The 20,384-nt window shown below is 61.7% G+C and overlaps 1 protein-coding gene and 1 long non-coding RNA gene across 10 annotated transcripts in view; one reads left to right on the top strand and one right to left on the bottom strand.

Annotated features, from left to right (window-relative positions):
• Positions 1 to 925: 925 nt before the first annotated feature.
• LOC135318809 (uncharacterized) lies at positions 926 to 5,332 on the bottom strand. Its single transcript, XR_010377201.1, has 2 exons — positions 5,102 to 5,332; positions 926 to 3,844 (listed from the first exon to the last, which is right to left on the bottom strand). It is a non-coding gene; the product is annotated as an uncharacterized LOC135318809 (long non-coding RNA).
• Positions 5,333 to 5,534: 202 nt separating this feature from the next.
• KIF21B (kinesin family member 21B) overlaps positions 5,535 to 20,384 on the top strand; it is a 42,380-nt gene continuing 27,530 nt past the window's right edge. For 8 of the 9 annotated variants that reach the window (XR_010377200.1, XM_031438874.2, XM_031438873.2 and 5 more), the window contains exons 1-3: positions 5,535 to 5,858; positions 17,802 to 18,024; positions 18,250 to 18,432. Coding sequence is in view for 7 of the 9 variants with exons in the window: in XM_031438874.2 (XP_031294734.1) it covers positions 5,818 to 5,858; positions 17,802 to 18,024; positions 18,250 to 18,432 (447 nt within the window). In the remaining 2 variants the exon portion in view is untranslated. The remainder of the gene's footprint in view (positions 5,859 to 17,801; positions 18,025 to 18,249; positions 18,433 to 20,384) is intronic. The other variant, XM_064477310.1, reaches the window with a different exon arrangement.

Raw genomic sequence — 20,384 nt, 5'->3', positions numbered from 1 at the left:
ATGCTGAGTAGCGTCCATTGTGCGATACCCCAGAGTTTATTCCTTCATCTGCTGATGGACATTTGGACCGTTTCCAGTTCGGGGCCATGAAACGCTGCTCCGACCGTCCACGTCCAGCCGTCATGTAGCCCTGTGCAGCAGGTGGCTTCTGAGGGCCCTCGGCTCACGGTCCCAGCTCAGCAGCTGCCAAGGCCCATCCACACTTTTCCTTTACTGTGACCCGACACAGGAGGCAGGAAACCTCTTGTTCGGGTTCAAACCCCGCTCAGCCACTTGTGGTAGGACCTGTTTAAAGGGGATGGTAACTCCCTACCTCCTGGAGGTTCGTGACACCCTGGCCTGAAGCACTCAGCCCAGCACCGGCACCATGCTTGGACACGGCAGCTGTTGTTTTCTGCATGTGGCTCTGGGAAGACAGATGCAGTACCAAACTGGCTTTGTCTGGGGTCTCGGCAGTCACTGGACCCTCGGTAGTGGCCCTGTTTCACAGGGGACTAGCTGAGTGCCCGGGGCCAGGCTTCGAGTTGGGGTTAGCATAGGTGTGTCCTGACACCCTCCCGTCTCATCGGCAGGCAACGGGCAGTGGCCCCGAAGGCCCTCGGGGTTTTTCTAAGTGCTTCTTGGTGATTCCTGAGGGCCCCAAGGGACGGCTCAGCACAGCCGGCCAGAAGGGGGACGTGTCCCCAGGGCCCAGCAGTCCGCAGACATCATGGGGGGTGGAGGCAGGTGGGGCCACCGCCCGCTTCCACCTGCCCACAGGGCTCCAAGCAGCCCTGAGACCAAAAGCCCAGAGAGGCTTCCATGAGTCCTGGCAGGCCCTGGGCCCTTCGGCATCTTTACAGACCGGAACTCTGGCTCTGCGCCGCACTCGAGCATCAGCTTGGGGAGAGTGGGCTACGCCAAGACGACATACAAGCTCACGACCTTGGCGGCTTAGCACAATCAAAGTTTATTTCTCACGCACAGTCTACAGACAACGTGAACTTGGGTGAGGGGCCGGGCTGCGGGGAGCTTCCGCCTCCGAGTAACACACTTGGGTCCTGCCCACGTTTCACTGGTCAATCGGAGTCACAGGGCCACACCTAACATGGGAGTGAGGACACGTCGGCCAGCCTTGTGCCAGAGGCAGAGGGTTGGGAAATACTTGGTGGAAGCACTAATGACCACCACGCCAGCCAAGGGACCTCTGAGCCCATTTCCTCTTCTGCAAAATGAAGACAATAACGGTATTTGCCTCACAGGCCATTGTGAGGGTTGAAACAACCTTGGCACAGGGCAGCTCTGAGCTGAGTGAGACATGGCTCAGAGACGCCTCCAAACATATCAGCGTGGCTGCGTGTGGTGAGGGGGCCACGCTCTGCAGGGGTCCAGCCCGCCGGGGCCCTCCTGCCTCGGCAAACACTTCCCCGCAGCCAGCGGAGGCTGGAGACACTCCACCCGCCCCCCATCAACCACGATGCTGAGGCAGGAGACCTCATCGCCACACCCCTGCCCCCAGCCTCACTCACACTCTTCTCAGCCTTCCTGTCCCCTAAGGTCTTGATGACAAATCTGCCCTCTGCCCAGTCAGAGGTGGGGGCTCAGAAGAAGGGGTGGAGAAGCCATAGGAAATGAAGGAAATGCGTTTCCATCTTGTGCGCAGTCGTGTGCTGGGTGCTCGGGACAGCTTCCCCTGTTCCCACCTCATCGCAGCCCTGAGAACAGGTGGGTGTGACTGACTTCGTTCCAGGGGTGGGAGTCCTCACATGGCTTTGAGCGGCAGATCCGGAATCTGAACCCAGATCTCCGTGACTCGGGTCACCACACTCTGGCTTCCAGGCTGTCTTCTGTCACTTTGCACAGACTTCACTTGATGCAAACCTGACACACACACAGCCCCGGCTCCGATGTTCAGCCTTTGGGTCCTACCGCGCTATCATGGGAACTGCCCTCTCTGGGACTGTCTGTGCCTGCTCACCGGCTTTTTGTGCAGCTTTGGACAAGTTCCCCCACTTCTCTAGGCCTCAGTTTCCGCACCTGAAAATGAAGCTGTCGAACTAGATGACCTGAGGGCTCCCGTGGCCGCTGCTCCCACCGTGGCCGCTGCTCCCGCGGCCGCTGCTCCCGCCGTGGCCCTGACGCTGTGTGAGAAGCAGCATGGACGGAGACCCCGTGTCTGAGGTTCTGTGGCACATTAAGCCCTCACTGACATTTGAAACCAAAAATAGCTTGTTTTGTTTTGTTTTGTTTTCAAAGACTGACAGAGTATTTGTAATCCACAGCAGTTCTTTCTCTTTTTTTGCTATTTATAACAAATTCTGGTTTCCTCTATGGCTAAGTCTGTCTCCTACTGTAACAGAGGAAGTCAGGCTGAGCCCCCACTGAGCTAAGGTCTCAGTGCCTGTCCCCAGTAGGCCTTCTCTGGGGTGCTGAGCTCCTGCTGGTGGCCAGGACCAGGCTCTGTCTCCAGGTGGGCTGGGCTGTCTGCCAGCAGGGAGGACCAGTGTCTATTCTCCCAGGAACCAGGCACAGCTGCTGGGCAGGGCTGGGGGCTGGGGCTAGGGGCCCAGGACTTTGCCCTCCCCACCCCTAGAACTCATGTCAGCTCTTAGACATTTCCTCCCAATGCCAGAGCCTGCTGCTAATTTCAAAGAACCACGGGACAGGACTCAAGTTCAGGCCACCCCTGGGCACGTTTCTAGAGCCTAAGGGTTTCTCTTAGGCGTTCTGATTTCTTACTGCAGGGTTGCTGTTGAGAGCTAGGCTGAGCCTGAGAGATCTGGGCCAGATGGCTGCCCACTCCACACCACCACCCCCCCCCCAGCTGAGGATTTTCACCACTGTGGCGTGGGTGCTTCCTGCTGCGTAGAGGGGCCCCTGCAGCCCGCAGGTTCCCATCTGCTCAGATGCCCACCGCTCCCATCAGGAGAGAAGATGGAGGCCCAAGATGCCTGGGCTAGGGGGGTGGGGCTCAGCTCAGGAGAAGACATGAGGCTCAAACTCCAGTCCAAGAAGGGGCTCAGGGCCAAACATGGAGTATCGCATGTGTATGAGCGTGTGTCTGTGTGTGTGTGTGTCTGTGTGTGTGTGTGCGTGTGTGTGCGCGCGCGGGGAAGGGGATATGCATACAGGCAGCCGATGTGGAGAAACGCTGGGGTTTGGAAAAGAGGGATAGAAAGAGGAAAAGCAGCGGGGAGGAAATGGGTGGAGGGAGGTGGGAACACACCTGAGGGGGAAGCAGGGCTGGGCTGAGGCTGGACATACCCCGAAGAGGGCGGGTGCCCTCCTAGGCCTTCCCTGACCCTCTGATTAAGTCTCCCCCAGCTGCAGTTTAAGCCTCTTTACTACCACAGGGTCCCCGCCTGACCTCCTCCCCCAGCAGCGCCCAGGAGACAGGGTCTAGACACCCAGCTGCCTGGCTGCTCCCTGGTGTCCCGGGGGGAGCTGCCTTGAGACCCTGATCTCTAGGAGGCCCAAGTTTCCAGCCCATGTGCCTCCCTGCTCCTCCTGGCTCAATACCCTGTGACCTGGAGGGAGGGGGGTGGCGGGGGCAGGGCTCTGGCGCCACTTCCCAGCAGTGACGCTATGAGTCAGAAGGGTCACCTACTCTCGGAAGTCAGAGGGGATCTCCTGGAGGCAGGAAGCCAGAGTTGGGCCCAGAGAAACCCAGAGGAGCAGTTTTGCAAAGTGCAACTTTATCATCGGGGAGGACTAAGTCTGGAGCACAAGCCTGGGCCAGCCCAGCTCCCTTTCCCTGGGCAGCTGCTTGGAGGCTGCATGGGGAGTCTGGAACCAGATGCATGAGTTCAAGTCCTGGCTCTGCTGCTCATGTGTTGGGCAAGACTCCATTTACCCAACAGCAAACCTGAAAAAGAGTAAAGCCTAGCTCACAAGGTCAGGAGAATGAAGTGAGAATGTGCCCGTAAAGCACCTTGTTCGCGCAGAGGGCCCACACACGCTAGCTCCTCCCTACCTTATTTTGGTTGGAAAATGGAAGAGAATGTCCAGGGCCTGACTCCTCAACACTCTGCTGGACTCCAGCCCCTGGAGGGGTGACCTTCCTAGAGAGAACTTCCTCCAGGTTTAGATGCCAGTGAAGGGTGCAGGGTGCCCCCAGGACCTACCCCAGCCCCCGCCCCTCCTCCACCCTGGAGCACTGATGGCCATGCTGCTGTTTTCCAGCAAAATGGAGGGGAGGGGATGGAGTGGTGATGATTTGCCCCTGAAATTTGCCCTTGAAATTATCTTTGGTTTTGGTTTGACCACAAACTGGAATCTGGGCTATGGATGGAGCAGTTATCTGTGGCAGGGGGGAGGGAAAGGGAAGAGGATGGCACCAAAGACATATCCTCAGGCCCGAGCCCACATCTTGCCCAAATCTCTGACATGGTTTCATCATCTGAGGGTGATGCAAGAAGCCTGGAGTCATACTCCCCTCCCCCCACTCCCCCAGAGAAGTCCTTCCACATCTGGAGCTGCAGCTGGGTCCTCTTCTTGGGCTCTTTCCAGAGGAGGGAGCTGGTAGAAGTGAGGGAGGGGATGGCAGCTGGTGAGGGGCCCCATGAATGACCCCAATGTTGGGAGCTGGGGGCAGGGGGAGGGGCTGGGCGCAGAGGAAAGGCCAATTGAGACGTCCCACGTTACTGGTCTCCTCCATCACTGTCCCGTTTCAAGTCACCAGGACTCTGATTGTCCTTTATACCCTTCCAAAGGCAGCTGCCCTCCCCGCCCCCTTCCCCGTCCACCTGCCCCCCAGCCTCTACCAGGTGCCCAGAGCTGAGTGCCTCCTTTGTTCCCTGTCTCCCTGGGGCAGCTCAGGCCTCCCACACTGACCCTCTGCCCCCACGGCCACAACAAGTAGAGTGTAAGCCAGGCCCGGGGAGGGGGTCATCTGTGGGTCATAAAGGTCACTGGAGCCTCTGTGGTCTTGCAGGAAGGAGGGGCCATCTGGGCTAGGAGCCTGGCCAGGAACCAACCTAAAGATGAACTTTAAAATGCTGCAGGGTGTGGGTGGAGGGAGTTCTAGTTAGACACTTAGCAAGAATCCCCCTCAATAAAGGTTGGCAAATTCCCTGGACTCAATGCAGAAGGGAGGCATTCCCCGCACGTTCAGAATACAAACCGCCAGTCGCTGTGGGACGCTGTGCAGAGCAGCGCTGGGCCGGGAGACCTGGGTTCTTACCCACGCTGAGCCACTAACTCCTGTGTGACCTTGGTAGTTCCCTTCTCTGTGTCCCGTCTTCCGCATTTATGAATGGGGGTCCCACAGAGGCTGAGTCTGCGGCCTGGGGGCCGAGGCTCCGGCGCGGTCAGCTCCCTGGCTCGCGTCCCCTCGCCCACAGAGGCGGTTCCGCCGACCCCGCAACGACCGCGTGGAAGGGCCGAGGGGTCCCTTTAAAGGCCCCCGCCCCGCCCCTGTTACCGGCTCCGGCCTTCAATTGGTGGAGCCTGGGCGGGGCGGGCTCGAGGGCTGACGGGGGCGGGGCCTGAGCCGGGCCGGCCCCCGCCCCCTTTGTTCGCGCTGCGGCTGGAGGCGCGGCGGGGCCGGAGGTGCGCGCGCGGGTGCCGCGCTGTGGGGAGCCGGTCGCGCCGCGGGCTGTCAGCTGGCTCCGCGCCGCTGCCCGATGGCGCGAGGGGGCGCGCGGGCCCGGGCCCGGGGGGCTTCCCCCGATCGCGGGTGAGCCCTCCGCCGGCCGCCCGCGAGCATGTCACCTCCAGCCGCCGCAGCCTCCGCCCGCAACGCCCGCGTCCCGGCCTCCCGCAGCCGCAGCCACCGCCCGGGGCATTGGCCCCCAGACCCCCGCCCCTGAACGACGCGGGACCCGGCGCCGGAGCACCATGGCTGGCCAGGGGGACTGCTGCGTCAAGGTGGCCATCAGGTAGGACGGGCGGCGGGGCGCGTGCGCGGAGGGCTCGGCTTTGTCTCGCGTGGGGCGGGGGTCCGGGGGTCCTGAGACGCTGCTCGACTCAAGGCCCGCGCCCGCGGAGGTCGGGCGGGCCAGGCTGGAGGGCGCCGCGTGCTGGCTGGATCCCTGCAGGGATTGGCGGCCCCGCGGGCGGCTGGAGGTGGCTTTGTTTGGGTGGTAATTTCGGGTCCCTCTTGGGAGCCCTTAATGATCAGAAAATCGAATAAACAAGGAAATCCGGTATTTCACACCCAGCCCTGGCCCAGGCTGGAGCGTCTGTTTCCTCTTCGCTTCCCCACGGGCTGCTGTCTCTTGCGGGCATGTTGGATGGGGGAAATTTCCCCGCATCCACCCTAGCCCACTGGTTCTGTGCTCTTGGTCCAGCTGGGGAGGCAGCACGTTGCCTGGGGCCGGTTCCGCAGACAAAGATCGAGTGAGGACGAATGGAACGGCTGGGAGGGGCATTGGCCCTCCGTGGGGAGTCAGCGGCTTTGGAGAGAACCCTGCGGGGCCTGTCCCGGGAGGGGCTGGGGCTGAGGCTGAGGAGGGAGGATGGGGTGTACCTGAGATTCTACCCCTGAGAGGGCAGGAGGCTGTGACACTGATGCCCTGTTCTCAGGCCTTAGACAGCTGAGCTGCGAGGGTCGCATGGACTTACCTGGGACTTGAAGGGACATCCTGGCAAAGTGAGGTGGGCAAAGGACAGGGCACACAGAGGTGCAGGGTGGGAGACACTGTGTTCTTTGTGCTGCGTGGGAGTCCGCCACACGGTGCCACCTCTCCCCGGTTTTGATTTGGATGTTTCTCTTTGAGAGGGTCTGTTGATGGGAGAGTGCCAATCTGGGACTGGTCACTAGGGCAGGCAAGGTGGATGTCATCCATCTCTGTGTGATGGGGGTGGGGGTCTGGGTCTGCGTCTAGGCGGGGTCTGAGACAGATCTCTAGATTCCCTGGTTTGTAGGTGACCCAGATTCCAGGATGCCGGGGCAGCCTCTCAGAGATGACTATAGAAGAGCTTCTCCCTTCCTGCCCCAGGCAGGTGTCCCCCCACCTCCCCCCAACACCTGGCCAGCCCTTTGCAGGTCGGAGAGGATCAGTGGACTGCTGATCACAGCCCTGGGGTTGAGGGAAAGAGAATGAGACGCCGTGCCCTCTGCACCCCCGGCTGCACTCAGAGCATCCTGGGGCACAGACTTGCTGGCCCTGAACAGCCAGAGACAAAGAGAAGCCCCACAGGTGCTGGGTGGGCCGGCCAGGGCGGGGCCAGGCTGCTGCCGGGGCGACTTTGCTGCAGGATCCCGCTGAGGTCGACAGGGCAGCAAGGTGTGTTATGGGGTGGGAGTGAGAAATGTAAATAAGGCAGCTGCTGCAGATTGAGTCCAGGCCCCTCATAAAAGGGAAACTGAACAAGGTCTGGGAAGGAGGGGGCCTAGGGTGCCCCTCCCAGGGGGCTTTCCTTTAGACTCCATCTTATTGGAGATAGCCAGACAAAGCCCCCCTCCCCCACCTCCATCAGGGCCCCCAGACTAGACTGGGGCGTGGTAAGGCGTGGAAAGCCCACAGCCTTGACACTTCGCAAAGTGAGGAAGAGTGGGCGTTCTGTTCCCATCACTACCACCACTGGAAGGCTCCGGGAGCCTTCCCACCCAGAGGGCATTGTGCCTGCCCACTGCTCCCAGTTCTTTGGGTGCCCAGTGTCACCACTGCTCCCACAAGATTGCCCCATGGCATCCTGATGCCTCCACTCTGTCTCAGGGTGCTCATCTGGACCGAGGGGTGGGGAGGTCTGAGCATGGGAAGAGCCAGGCCTTCAGGGGCTTCAGGGCTCTGCCCACTCCTCCCCTCCTGCCCTGCACGAGCGCCCAGCCCACACACGCCAGACCTCAATGGGCAGCCGGCTGTGGAAGGCAGACAATGCCTGGAGAGGACCCAGTTTCCAATCAGAGAGCTGAGGACAGGACTGGACTAGGGCTGGCACTGGGACGGGAGAGACGGTGCCAGCGAGAGGCTACAGGGGAGAGTTCTCCATGCTTTGGGACCCCCTTTCACCCTGCATCCCCACCCCCCCAGAAATCACTTGTCCCACTTTGAGGACCGGGGGGGTGGGCGGGAGAAGGGAGGTGCAGTGCTGGGAAGAGCCGAGGGTTTGGAGTTGCCAAGAGCTAGCCCAGCAGCACGGTCAGCCGTCTTCACGACTTTCTGGAAGTCCTTTCTTACATCTAGCCGAGTCCCCATGAGAATAACCCATGGTGAGCCCTTGGCCTGACTCTTGGGACTGGGAGGCTGGGCATGAGACAGACTTGGTCTGGCGGGGTGTGTGAGTGTGCCTGAGTGTGAGGGTGTGTGAGTGTATGTGTGAGTGTGTATGTGTGTGTTAGTGTGTGTGGGTCTGGGGGCTTCAGACTAGGTAAGCAGAGCCAGGCCCCGGGCTCTTGGCCCTGGCATCACCTCAGGGTGAGGATCAAAGCTGGGGGAAAGCCAGAGGAGGGAACTTTCAGCACCTGGGGCCATGGGAGAAGGGGAGATGTTCTAGATGTGAGCAGACCCCCAAAGCCCCACCCGGGCCTTCCCGGAGTCTGGTGTCTACCCCTGAACTCTGCCCTGAGAGAGTCCCAGGCCAGGCCCTCCAGCCTGCCCTGTGAGCCCTTTATCCATTAGTCCCCTGTGCATAAGGACTCTCAGCAGCCTGGGCCGAGGCTGCCCTAGAGCTGGCCTCTACCTGGGGTGTCGGGGCGGGGCACGCTGGGGGGAGCTGAGGCTGACTTGCCCCAGGCTGCAGAAACACAGGCCTGACCAGTGGGGGGGAGAAGGGGAAGGGGGTGGTGGTTAAGAAATGCAAGTTGGCAAAGTTGAGATTGGGGAAGGAAGCCAAGTCACGTGGTGCATTTATTTAAGACCCTTTCAAGCCCCCAGCTCCAGGCCCACAGCATGAGGGGAGCACTCACTGTGGCCTAACCCCCTCCCCCTTATCTCTGCCTGGTTTCCTTAAGCTTCCTTCCTTAATCTGCCGGGGAGGGGGAGGGGCTCTGCTGGCCCCACATCCATCCCTGGACGCTACCAGGGTCTGGCAGCGGCTGGAAAGGGGAGGGGGGACACCCGTCAGGGGCCCAGGGACAGTGTGAGATGGTGCCCCTGTTCTCTGCCGCCAGGCTGGGTTGTCCAGCTGCAGTGATGCCCCCAGTTCCCCCAGGCTCCTCTGAAGTCTTGGTCAATGTCTGTCTAAATTTTGAATCAAGAGGATTAGTGGCTCAGGACAAAGACAGAAAAGACTGAGTGAGGGTGGGGATGTGGTGCCTGCAGAGTGCCCTCTGCTCTGACAGAGCCCAAGGGCAGTCAGAGCCAACCAGTGCCCTCAGTGTCACATGTTGTCCAATTCACAGAACTGGGACACTGAGGCCCAGGCAGGGCCTCCGGGGGGGCGGTGGAGATCTGAGAGTCTTAGGGGCGGCCTCCAGCGGCAGAAATAGGGCTTATGTCATCACCAGGAAGCTGAGTGGTAACCACAGGCCCCGGAAACCGTCCCCCAACCCCACCTAGCCAGCCGCCTGATTGGCTCTTAGCTTTTGAAGACCTCGTAGCGGGGGTGGGGCAGGGGCTGAGGAAGTGGCAGAGGTGACATGTGCCTGGCATCCTCATTCTTGCAGCTCTGGGGGCATCGGGCAGGGTGGGGACTGACCAAGCACATCGCTGGCAGGGTCATGGCACCTTTGTCCATTTCTCCTTCTGGGCCTCAGTTTTACCCGCTGTAGAGTGGGAATAGCGGGCTTGTTCCCATCTTTCATTTGTGGAGAGCAGCGGTTGGGATGCCATTTAAGGCATATGACCTTGAAGAGCAGAGTATGAGTAAACTGTTTTAAAAATAAGTCCAAAATCACAGGAAACCTAGGAGGTGTCTTTCTGGATTAAGCCATTGTGACTGTTAGGTAAAAAGAAGAGTTCACCTCAAGCCCTGGGTGGATAGATGGATAGATGGGTGGATGGTTGGGTGAGTGGGTGGATGGGTGAGTGGGTAGATGAGTGGATGGGTGAGTGGGTGGATTGATGGATGGATGGGTGGATGGATGGGTGAGTGGGTGGATGGGTGGATGGGTAGATGGATAGGTGGGTGAGTAGGTGGGTGGGTGGGTGGATGGGTGGACTGCAGAATGCACTCTGTGATGGAGGGATGCTGAGCTCAGAGGGGCCGAGCACCCTCGTCTCCCGCACACTCGCTGAGTGTGGGCGCCACACTGTGTTACCCCACTCAGCCCACAGGGGCCCGCAAGGTACAGGTGTCATTCCCCTGGTAGAGATGGGCACACGTTCACAGCAGTAAACGGAGGAGTCTCAACTTGAACCCGGGGCCCTTGTCACTTCAAGCACGGCTCCTCCTTCAGCTGCCCTTTGCTGTGCGTCCATGTGCCCCCGTTTCCTCAGATGCTGCTACACACAGTGACTGTGACTGTGACCATGGGAGGGCGCTGGAGAGGCACCCGGGCCGTACCGATGTGGCGAGGGAGGGGTCTGGGCCTTCTTTGTGGGGCTGCCTGTGCCCACGTGCTCCCCTTTCCTGAGGTCTGTGCAGCTGTCTCTGGGATTCCTCTCCCTGCCCGAGTGCTGCCTTGCCCCGCTCTCGGGAAGTTCTGGGACAGCCGAGTCTCCTCTCGCTCCCCCTGCCCCCACCAAGTGTCCTAGGTCTTCTCTCATTTTACCCTCCAGACTGTTGGGAGGAAGCAGGGTCCCTGAGAGGCTGCTGGGGGCGGAGGAGAGGAGGCTTCCCTGCCAGGGGGGGGGAGCGGGCTGGGGCCGGTCAGCCATGGCCCCTCTGTCCCAGCAGGAGGGGGCAGCGGAGCCCACGGCAGGTGGCTGCACTGTCGGCTGCAGTGTTCTGCCCTCCCTGTCCCCGCTCTGGCTGCTCTGGGTGTGGAAGGGATGGCGTGCCCAGTCCCCCATCCCCAGACACCTGAGTCCCTCTCCCTCTGCCATCCCTGGTGGAAGCTGCCATCAGAGTTGCCTGTCCTTTCTCTAGGCTGGACTGGTCCTTCCTGAGGCTGGAGTTCAGGGGCGCAGAGGAAAGCCTGGCAGAGGGCCTGGGCCAGGGCCCGCTAGGCGGGGGGGGGGGGCTCAGGCCCCCACAGCCAGCCCGCAGGCCAGGCGCCTGTTGCTGTGCGTTCCTCCGCAGCGGCTCGTCCCCAGGGCCCAGTCTCCTCTGAGCTGTCCCCCTCCAGATGCCGATGCGGCACAGCTTGGGGCTCTGCAGCGTCTCCCGGGAGGTCATGGGAAACCCCTGCCAGATGCCCCAGGGGGAAGGTGGGTGGCAGGAGTGATGCCGGAGAACAGCTGAGCTGGCTTTGCTGAGCTGGGAATGCCCTCTTCCCAGGCCCAGACCAGGAGTCAGACCCGCCGCAGCTCACATCCCAGCCCGTGTGGCCGACAGCAGGCTGGGGGTCCCCAGCTCCAGCTCTGCCACCCACCCCTCTGCTCAGGGGTGGGATGCTTCCTCCCTGGGGCTCCCCGGGCCCAGCTGAGGCCCTGAGGCCCAGGGGCAGGGGGGAGAGGGCGTGGACAAGACTCTTGGACCCTCCCCTGTCAGACTTATGTCCAGGGCATTCCTCAGAAGTCACTGACCAGGACAGTGGGATGAACTGCGAGAGGTCAAGGACACCCTTGAGGAGGGAGGGGGCAGGGTCCTGAACCCCAAGCTCCCTGTAGGTTCCCTCCAAGCGTCCTCACCCCTTCCTGTGCTCTGGGAACGTGTGCAGGGACACAACAGGCAGCGAGGGCTGGTAGACCTCTTTCGTCAGGCCTGCCAGGGCCTCATAAACCCCTACTCTTTGAATCCCCCCCCCCATACAAAGCCTTCTTGTTTAGGGGTTCAAAGCCAGTCTTTTCCCTGCAGGCAGGAGAGCTGGGCTGGGGGAGGGGCTGGGAGGCCAGTATGAGGTCTGATTGGAGGACACCAAGCCCCTCTGGTTGCCAGGCGGCTTGGGTGGCTCTGAGCACCACACCCCTGCAGCTGAAAGGGCCAAAACCCCAGACTGGACCTCATCACCCTGCTTCAGAGAGGAGTGGCCTCCACGGGAAGATACTTTCTCCGCACTAAGTCAGCTAAAGCCCTGGGTCTGGGAGCCAGACTCCCCTGAGAGAGCAGGGGTTTTGGAGCTGGCAGGCTGCCACGGGGGGGGGGGGAGGGGGGGGAAAGGATGCACGTTAAAGTACGCAGACATCCTCGCTCTGCGCGGAGGAGAGCGTGTGCTCCGTGCCTGGGTCCTCAGCCCCTGCTCCCCTGCCCCAGGCCTCGGCTTCCTTCGCTCCAAAGTGGGAACATGCTTCCCCAGCAGACAGTGCGTGGCCCTGCTGGCAGCTGTCGGCAGGATCGTCTTTCTCCAGCGCCGACCTCTCTCCAGTCCCAGGGCTGCTTAGAGGACGCGGCGAGACTGGGCACCATCAGGCTTGGTTTGAATTCCACCTCCAGCACTAGGATCGTGTGACTTTGGGTTTGTTCCCGTTCTCTGGTCGGAGCCTCAGTGAAGCAGGCATCATTCCGCATGACATGTGTTCACGTGTCTCAGCAAGCTCCACGCACAGCTTCTCTAAAGATATTCGGCATCCACCTTATCAGGCAAGGCCTGGCTGCTGTCAGCCACCGTGATTCCTGACGAGCAAGACTCCACAGACTCCCGGGCTTCAGTCTTTCCAGCAGGAAGTTCCTTCTGTGAGCTTATCTGAATCCTCCCTCTGTAGCTGAGTTGCACTTTGGTCTGGCTCTGTCACTGATGGGGAAGAGCTGGTCCCCAGCAGGTCACACGTGGCTGAGTGACTTGGTGTGCCAGGCAGACAGGAGGTCATGGGGTGCCTCTCGGTGTCCCCAGCCACACACATATACTGTACACACACACACAAATTCCATGACAGAGATTTACAGAAGCCCAGGCCCAGTCTGCCCCTCTGCCCCGTGGTCGGAGCCAGGCATGCAGGCTGTGCACTGGTGTGAAGAGAGGAGGTCTTGGGACCTGGGCGGCCTTGCGGGCAGCACGCCCACCCTGAGATGAGACAGGGCAACGGGCTTATGTCTCCGGGGCTTCTTCGGAAGGGGCTAGTTACTTGGTTATCTTGGCCATCTGAGGGGAGATTCTAGTCCGGGCCTGTGGTTCTTCTTAAAGCCTTCGATGTGGTGCCTGCAAGGGTGTCTCCCAGCCTGGAAGTCCCCAGAGCGACAGCACTCACAGGCGAGTGGCTGCTCGCAGGCCGGTTCTGCAGGGCGCTCCTGCACCGAAGCTTCAGGCCCAGGGCTGGTAGGGCGGTCTCCCTAGAAGACCGTGTGCTGATTAGCGATGCGACCTCGAGCTGAGTGACTGAATTTCCCTCCAAGCCCTCGTTTTTAAGGCTGGGCGAGGGGGGGACACCCGCCTTCGAACGTGTGCCAAGTGGTGGGTGGTGCCCAGCAAAGAGGCATCTTGCTCCCGAAGTGTGGGGCTGTTGCTGACTGGGGCTTTGAGTCAGCAGAGGTGTAACGGGGTTCCAGGTACCAGCAAAGACGGGTGTCCAGAATCACAGACCTTGCACCACAATTGTAAGAATTTTCTAGAATTCTGGAGCAGTTCTTGATTATTTTAACGTCACAGCCTGCCACCTCTCAGGGAAAAGTAAGACTTCTTCAAGTGGAAAGAACCCAGGGCCGCATCCTTAGGAGCTGGGGGTAAAGATCTGGGGGCAGGCCAACCGGGGACCAAAGGAGGGAGCCAGCCACCTGATTGGCAGGACAAATTTTACCTGGGAGGCTGTGCCACACCCACCACCCCTCCCCCAGCCCACGGTTACTGGGCGGAGCCCTGGGGGATGATTGGCCGGCTTTGTGTGACGTCACGAAGGATTGGGCGGGGTGAGGGGAAATTCCATCCTCCCCTCTTAAGTCCCGAGGTGGTGGGGGTGGGGCTCCGGCCTGCTGGCAACCCTTTGGGGTAAGGAGGGAGGTTTTCCTCTTTGGCCGTCTCTGCATCCCAGGGCCTGCCTCCTGTGTCTCCTCCATCCTCCCCTTCCGCCCTGCCCTCCCGGCTCCCCAGGGAGCCCAGGAACCGCTGAGCTCAGCCGCTCCCGCAGCCCTGGGCTCAGGCTGTCCCCCGCCTCGGCATGGAGCGGGTGTGGGGGTGTGTCCCGCAGCCCCCCTGTCCCCGGGCGTCTGGACGGATGTTAAAATCACTAACCGCGGGCAGCAGCTCCTGCTCAGTAGTGAGCAGGGGAAGCTCGGCGGGGCCTGCGCCAGATCCCGCCTCCGAAAAGCTCTGGCCCCTTCTCTGAGCGCCCCCGGCCGCTCTGTCTGCCAAGTGGCCAATAGACTGGGCTCTGTTCTGGGAGATTCTGGGCCTTTCTGAGCTGGGCTGTCGGCCTGTAGTCCTTCTGCAGGACCTGGAGAAGGGGTGGGGGGAGGTTGGGAGGGGTGGGGCCCATGGGTGACGTTCAGGGGAATCTCTGGACAGAAACAACACTGGACACTGGGTTTACAAAACCAGGCAGCACACTTTGCCAATTTAGAGTTTTCAAATATTGCATTAAATCATAATTTATCTTGATGACTGGGTTTTTTTCTTGCTCCCTTAAATTTTGCACCTGAGGCAAAGGCCTCACTCTCCTCACCCTGGTCCTGGGTCTGGCCCACAGCTCCTACCGTCTGTGGTTTACTTGGAAGACCCTGGAGCCTGGTTTCTGGCCCTGACTGCCCCCCCCCCCCCCAGGGAGGACCAGGGCTGGGAGGGGTACCACCACGCCACCCGACCCACTACCCTGTGTATCGGGAAGCTGCCTCCTTCCTGTCGTCTGGGTGGGTGGTGCTGGCCAACTGCCACTGAGCTCTGCGGGCAGCCCAGCCCGCAGAAGTGACCTCCCTCTGGGTAGGGCCCGGAGGGGAGCTGCGGAGGGGAGGGTGATGAAGTTCTTAGAAAGCTGACACTAGAAAGGGATCATCCAGGTGGCACAGGAGGAGGCAGGGGCTCCTGGACCACAGGAGGGTGGGGCAGTGGCTTTTCCAGGGCCCGTCTTCATCTCCCAGCCCTCCTGTCTCCTGCCTGTGGGGCCGGGCTTCGGCTTGTCCACTGGGGCGGCTGTGGTGAGGAGGAGCCCCAGGATGACTGCCGTGCTGGACTGCAGCCCCTGAAAGCCAGGCAGCGCCCAAGTCCAGCCTGGCGCACACATGGGCTGTGGCCGGACTCCCCGGGGCTCTGACAGCGGCGCTGCTCTGGAGGAAGTTTGTTTATCGATCTGGGGATTGAGTTTCCTGGGCAGGAGCCGCTGGTGGAGCCGCAGCTTCAGACTCAGCGAGAGCAGGAACTGGTGCCCAACTCGCCTGTATTACTGTGCGGTGTAACCGACCGCCTTGACTTCCCTCTCTGGGCAATGGCTTGAAATCCCCAGCTCATCGCAGCCCTTAAGTGAGGTGGTCTGTGGCAGGTGCCCAGCCCCACAGCAGCACGGGGGATGTGTTCATGCAGCCTTCACCCTCTTTACCGCCATCTCCAGTTACTCATCAGGGCCCATTCCTGGGACTAACTCTCCTCCTTGTCCAGGTCAGTGGCTTTGGGAGTTAGGGCCTCATCCTGGGCCCATGCCCACTGTCTCCAGCTGGTACCCTATCCTCTGGGTCACAGTCCTGTCCCATTGGCACCTGCAAAGCACGCTGGTGCATAGAATGGGCTGGCGTGGGGCTGCCTGGCTCTCTCTGACTCCAGAGGACCCCATGCCAGGATGTGCTGGGTGGGCGGAGGGCCTCAGGGTGAATGCCTGGCTCACCCCACAACACCTGGATCCCAAAACTCGGGGGGCCCCCTTCTCTCGTCTTCTCTTCTGCCCGCCCTCTTGTTCTGAGGGGGCTGGTTGGTGGAGCAGAAGCTGGCCCCTTGCCGACGGGCTCTGACCCTCAGGACTACAGTTCCCCACTGCCTGCTCCCACTGTCTCTGGGGATCCTGATTCGATTTCCTCCAATCGCCAGCATTGCCATCTGCCCATGTAATTAAATGGTATTTGAACTGGATCCAGAAATCCCATTGCCAGCAGCCCACGCAGCCGGGAGGGCGTCTCCGGGAGCTGGTGCTGGTCGGTGAAGCTGCTGGGTCTCTGGGCCCCTCTGAGGCCGCTGCCCGCACCTCCCCTTGGCAGGCTGAGCCCTGCCCCCAGCCACCCAGAAGCACAGGTGCACTGAGGAGGCGGCACATGCAGTGCCTGGGCTCGCGCCCCTGCCGCCCCTGCTGCCTGCCACTGGCCGGGCATCGTCTGCGCCCTTGCCCACAGTGGGGACCGCGGCGTCCCCCTCGGGTGAGGGCTTGCACATCAGCGCTCAGACGCCGCTCAGCATGTGGCTGCGTGGGCGTGTGTCAGCCACCGCCGCCAGTGGTCCAGGGGGAGCCCTGCAGCCCTGGCGTCTTACGCATCTGCAGTTTCTGGTCTGCAGGCTCAGAGAGGACGGGTGGACTCCCCAGCTCCCTTCCCAGCCGCCAGTTGAGGGGGGAGACTGAGAAGCTGGGTTCTAACTCTCACCTGGCCCGGAACAGCTGGATAGGGTGGAGAGGGTGGTAACCTCCTGGGATGTCTGTTCCTGGCAGCCTCCGTGGTGTGCAGACCCCTCACACCTAAGGGGAAATGCTTCTGAAGAAAGGCCAGGCCACCATCCATGGGTGTGGACTGGGCCTAGTGTCCTAACCACCCTGCGCCGCCGGCTCCTTTAACCCCACCCGGCAGAGTGCAGGGAGCAGGCTCAGGTGAGCACCTGGCCTGCGGCTCTGAGCAGGCCTCGGGGGCTGGGCAGCCTGGGACAGGGTCAGGATGGCAGCTGGGAGGGCCCGGCTCTGCGGCGAGGCGCCCCTGGGCCCTGGATGCCTGCCGCTGGGCCTCCCGCTCTTTTCTTCTCTTGGTAAATGTTGGCTTAGGGAGAGGGAGGCTGACAAGCGGCTCATTGTGAGTGCCCGAGGGGCTGGCTGTGTGAGTGCCAGCGCCCAGCCCCCTTTACTTGAGGCCTTGGGAGGTGCTCTCTGCCAGGCCCTGCACGCATGCTCGCTGACTCCCACTCGGTTGCCATGGGGACCTCGCCCCAGCAGTGGCTGCTTGAGAGGGGCCTGGGGTGGCTGGAGGGAGATGGCCCTGTCCATGGCTGCGCCCTGATGCCACTTCTCTTCCTCTTCACAGGGGCCCCCAGGGTCTGGGATGTGGGCCCCTCCTGTGGCTGTTGTCCCTGCTGGAGGTCCCCGCCCTGCTCCAACCTTCACCTCCACCAGGTCTGCAGGGTTGCACCTGGTCTGGCCCCCTTGTTTCCCAGAGAGGGGCCAGAGCTTGTGCCTGAGATGTTCCTCTGGCCTCTGGGAGAGGGCTCCTGAGCTGAAGGACCCCTGCAGCCCCCGGAGGCCTGGCCCTTCCTTCCCCATTGTGGTCCTGGGCTCTGCCTCCCCAGAGGGGGTCAGCTGTCTTCTCTCCCCTGCTCCGTGGGACGCCGAATTCTGGGGCCCCCCAGGCAATCAGGAGTGTGTGCTTTGATGTCAGATCGGTCAGGTTCTGTTACCGGCCTTGGGCAGGTCACGTGAACTCTCTCAGCCTCTGTTTTCTCGTCTGTAAAGCTGGGTAAGGAATACACACCTCACAGGTTTCGGGTAAAGGACGCATGAATTCATTTAGGTAAAGTGCCGTCAGCGTGGATTCGCCGTGCAGAGCACTTGGAAAGTGAGCAGCCGCTGCTTCTGATGGTGTCGGTGTTGCTCCTGCTGTTGCCGTTACTGTAGTGTTCCCGAGCTGCCCTCATTCTCGGGGAGGGGGCTCCTGAGTGTCCTTCCTTCCCCTCCCACTTGCGGGGCAGGAGGGGCCTGGGGGGGTGCATGTTGGCAGGCAGAGGTGGGGAGGAGGGCCCTGCAGTCCCCCAGCAGCTGGGCCTGACCCAGGACTCTCCCCACCCCGGGCAGGATCCGGCCTCAGCTGTCAAAAGAGAAGATTGAGGGCTGTCACATCTGCACCTCGGTCACCCCGGGGGAGCCCCAGGTTCTCCTGGGGAAGGACAAGGCCTTCACCTATGACTTTGTCTTCGACCTGGACACCTGGCAGGAGCAGATCTACTCCACCTGCGTGAGCAAGCTGGTGGAGGGCTGCTTCGAGGGCTACAATGCCACGGTGCTGGCTTATGGGCAGGTACGCCGCCCCACCCCGCCTACCTGGCCACTCCAAGCCCGAGCGCCCTCGGAGCAGCTGCGGTTTTGACTGCTGGCATCAGCGGGAGGGCTGGCAGTCAGGGCGGACTCCGCAGGGTGCGGTTTTGGGTCGGGCGGGCGGGGACCCAGGCTGGGAGATAACCGGGGTCTGGGCTCGCTGGTGCCCCCAGGGGTGCCGGGTGACGCCGTCCCTCCATCCTTGCAGACGGGGGCCGGGAAGACATACACTATGGGCACTGGCTTCGATGTGACGACATCGGAGGAGGAGCAGGGCATCATTCCGAGGGCCATCGCCCACCTCTTTGGGGGCATCGCTGAGCGCAAGCGGCGGGCACAGGAGCAGGGTGTGGCTGGGCCCGAGTTCAAAGTCAGCGCCCAGTTCCTGGAGGTACCTATGAGTGGGCCGGGGAGGGACAGGGACAGCGAGACTGTAGAAGCCGGGCTCCGGGCCGGCACAGCGGAAGAGGCCTCGGTGGGCGAGGAGCTCCCCACGGCTGGGCACATCCCAGCCTGAGCTGGAGTACTTCCAGCTGGGACCCCGGAGTTTCCCTGCTCCGATGGGGCTGGAGTCAGTGAGAGCCTTTAGGAGCTCTTCACAGCCTGACTGAGCAGCTCTGACACTTCCCAGCCAGGTGACCTTGGGCAGGTCATTTCTCCACTCTGCAGAATGGGAGTGACAACACCTATTTCCTTGGGGTTTTAGGGATGACAAGGAAGCACGAGCCCGGCACAGAGTGAGAACTCTGGTTCTCACCCCTTCTTCTGGCCTCCAGGGGTCCTCCACAGCCTCAGAGTGGCCTGCCCTGTCCCTTCCTGGCTGAGGTCCTTCCTGACCCTCTGAGCCTTCTCTGACCCCAGGACAGGAAGTTCCCCCAGAGGGGCCTCTCTTTGCAACTGGCCCTGCCTCTGTCTGAGAGAAGGTCAGGGTGCCGAGCCTGGGGATTATGGCAGCTGAGGGCTTGGGGATGGGGAGGAGGGGACCTCCGGCCTGTACAAGGGGCTCTCCGAAGCACCTCTCGGAAGGCCAGTGGACCTGGATTCTTCTCGTGAGCTCCCGGCTTGCCTAGTCTCCTGCTCTGGGACGCTTGAGCCAGGCAGCTCCAGGTCCCAGCATCCAAGAGCTCAGCCCACAGACCCGGCCCTGGGGCATGTGCCGGGTGTGAGGCCGGGCTCCTGCCCGTGTGCCCTGTGCCCTGACTGCACCGGGTGGTCCTCCGAGGGAGGGATGTGGTCCCCGCTCTCCAGGTCTCTGTGTCCCACCGCCACTCCCTCCTGGGTGTGCGGAGGGGCTGCCTCCCCCTTAAGGAACCTGGTTTTAGACTCGAGGGTTTCTCTCTGTCCTTCTGGACTTTTGTTTCTGAGGAAGAGTCTGCCTCTGTGTGTGTGTGTGTGTGTGTGTGTGTGTGTGTCCTGCACTGTGTGTCTCTAGAAGCGTCCTCATCTCTTTGTTTTTCCCTTTCTCCATCCTTTTGCATAGAGAGCCCCAAAGAGCAGGCCAGTACCTAGAAAACCACGCCGGGGGGACTCACAAGGGGTTAAATGATGCTGTACGTCTGTCCCAAAAGACAGACAGACAGACACCAAGGCCCCACATCTGTACCAGCCCCTCCCGTTTCCTCTTCCCCTTCCTGTGGGGTGTTTCTGTCCCTTTAAGGCCATCAAAGCCTCGGATGTCCGAGGGCTATGGCCTGCCCCCTCCCTGCAGAGGGCTTTGTTGGCCACTGACCCAGCTTCCCAGGCGCTCCAGCCCTCCAGCCCCCGCTCCCCGCCTGGTGAAAATTCCAGCAGGTGAAACCTTCCCTGCCAACAGTTTCAAATGCAGGCGTCTCCAAGGCAGAGACCATCTGAAATGGGGCAACTGCCCCTGGCCGAGCCCCCTCCCAGTGGTGTCCGCAGACCCCCCAGAGGCCGGCCCCAGTGGTGTCCCCAGACCCCCCCAGAGGCCGGCCCCCTCCCAGTAGTGTCCCCAGATGCCCCCCAGAGGCCGGGCCACAGGCCGCTCTCCATCAGCCTGGGACCATGGGGTTGGGGTGCTGCTCCCAGCCCTGCCTCCCCTCATCGGGAACCGCATCCCGACCTGGTAGCATCACGGGATCTGCCCCGGCCCCGTCGCATCCTCCTCACTCCACGAGGACTCCAGTCCCCTTGTCCCCTTCATGCCCTTACCCCCTGCCAGGGCCGAGCGCTCAGCGCTGCTTCCTCTCAGGATGGTTCTGCACGGGGACCGGCTGCCCCACCCCTGTCCAGGGGAAAATCCCAGAACCCAAGCCCAGAGGGGACCCGGGTGGCCAGTTAGCCTCCCAGAGCCTTGGTTTCCACGCCTGCGAAGCCGAGCTGGCA

This window comes from Camelus dromedarius, chromosome 21 (genome assembly GCF_036321535.1).
Source record: "Camelus dromedarius isolate mCamDro1 chromosome 21, mCamDro1.pat, whole genome shotgun sequence".
Taxonomy (NCBI): domain Eukaryota; kingdom Metazoa; phylum Chordata; class Mammalia; order Artiodactyla; family Camelidae; genus Camelus; species Camelus dromedarius.
This window is presented reverse-complemented; position numbering and strand designations above follow the sequence as displayed.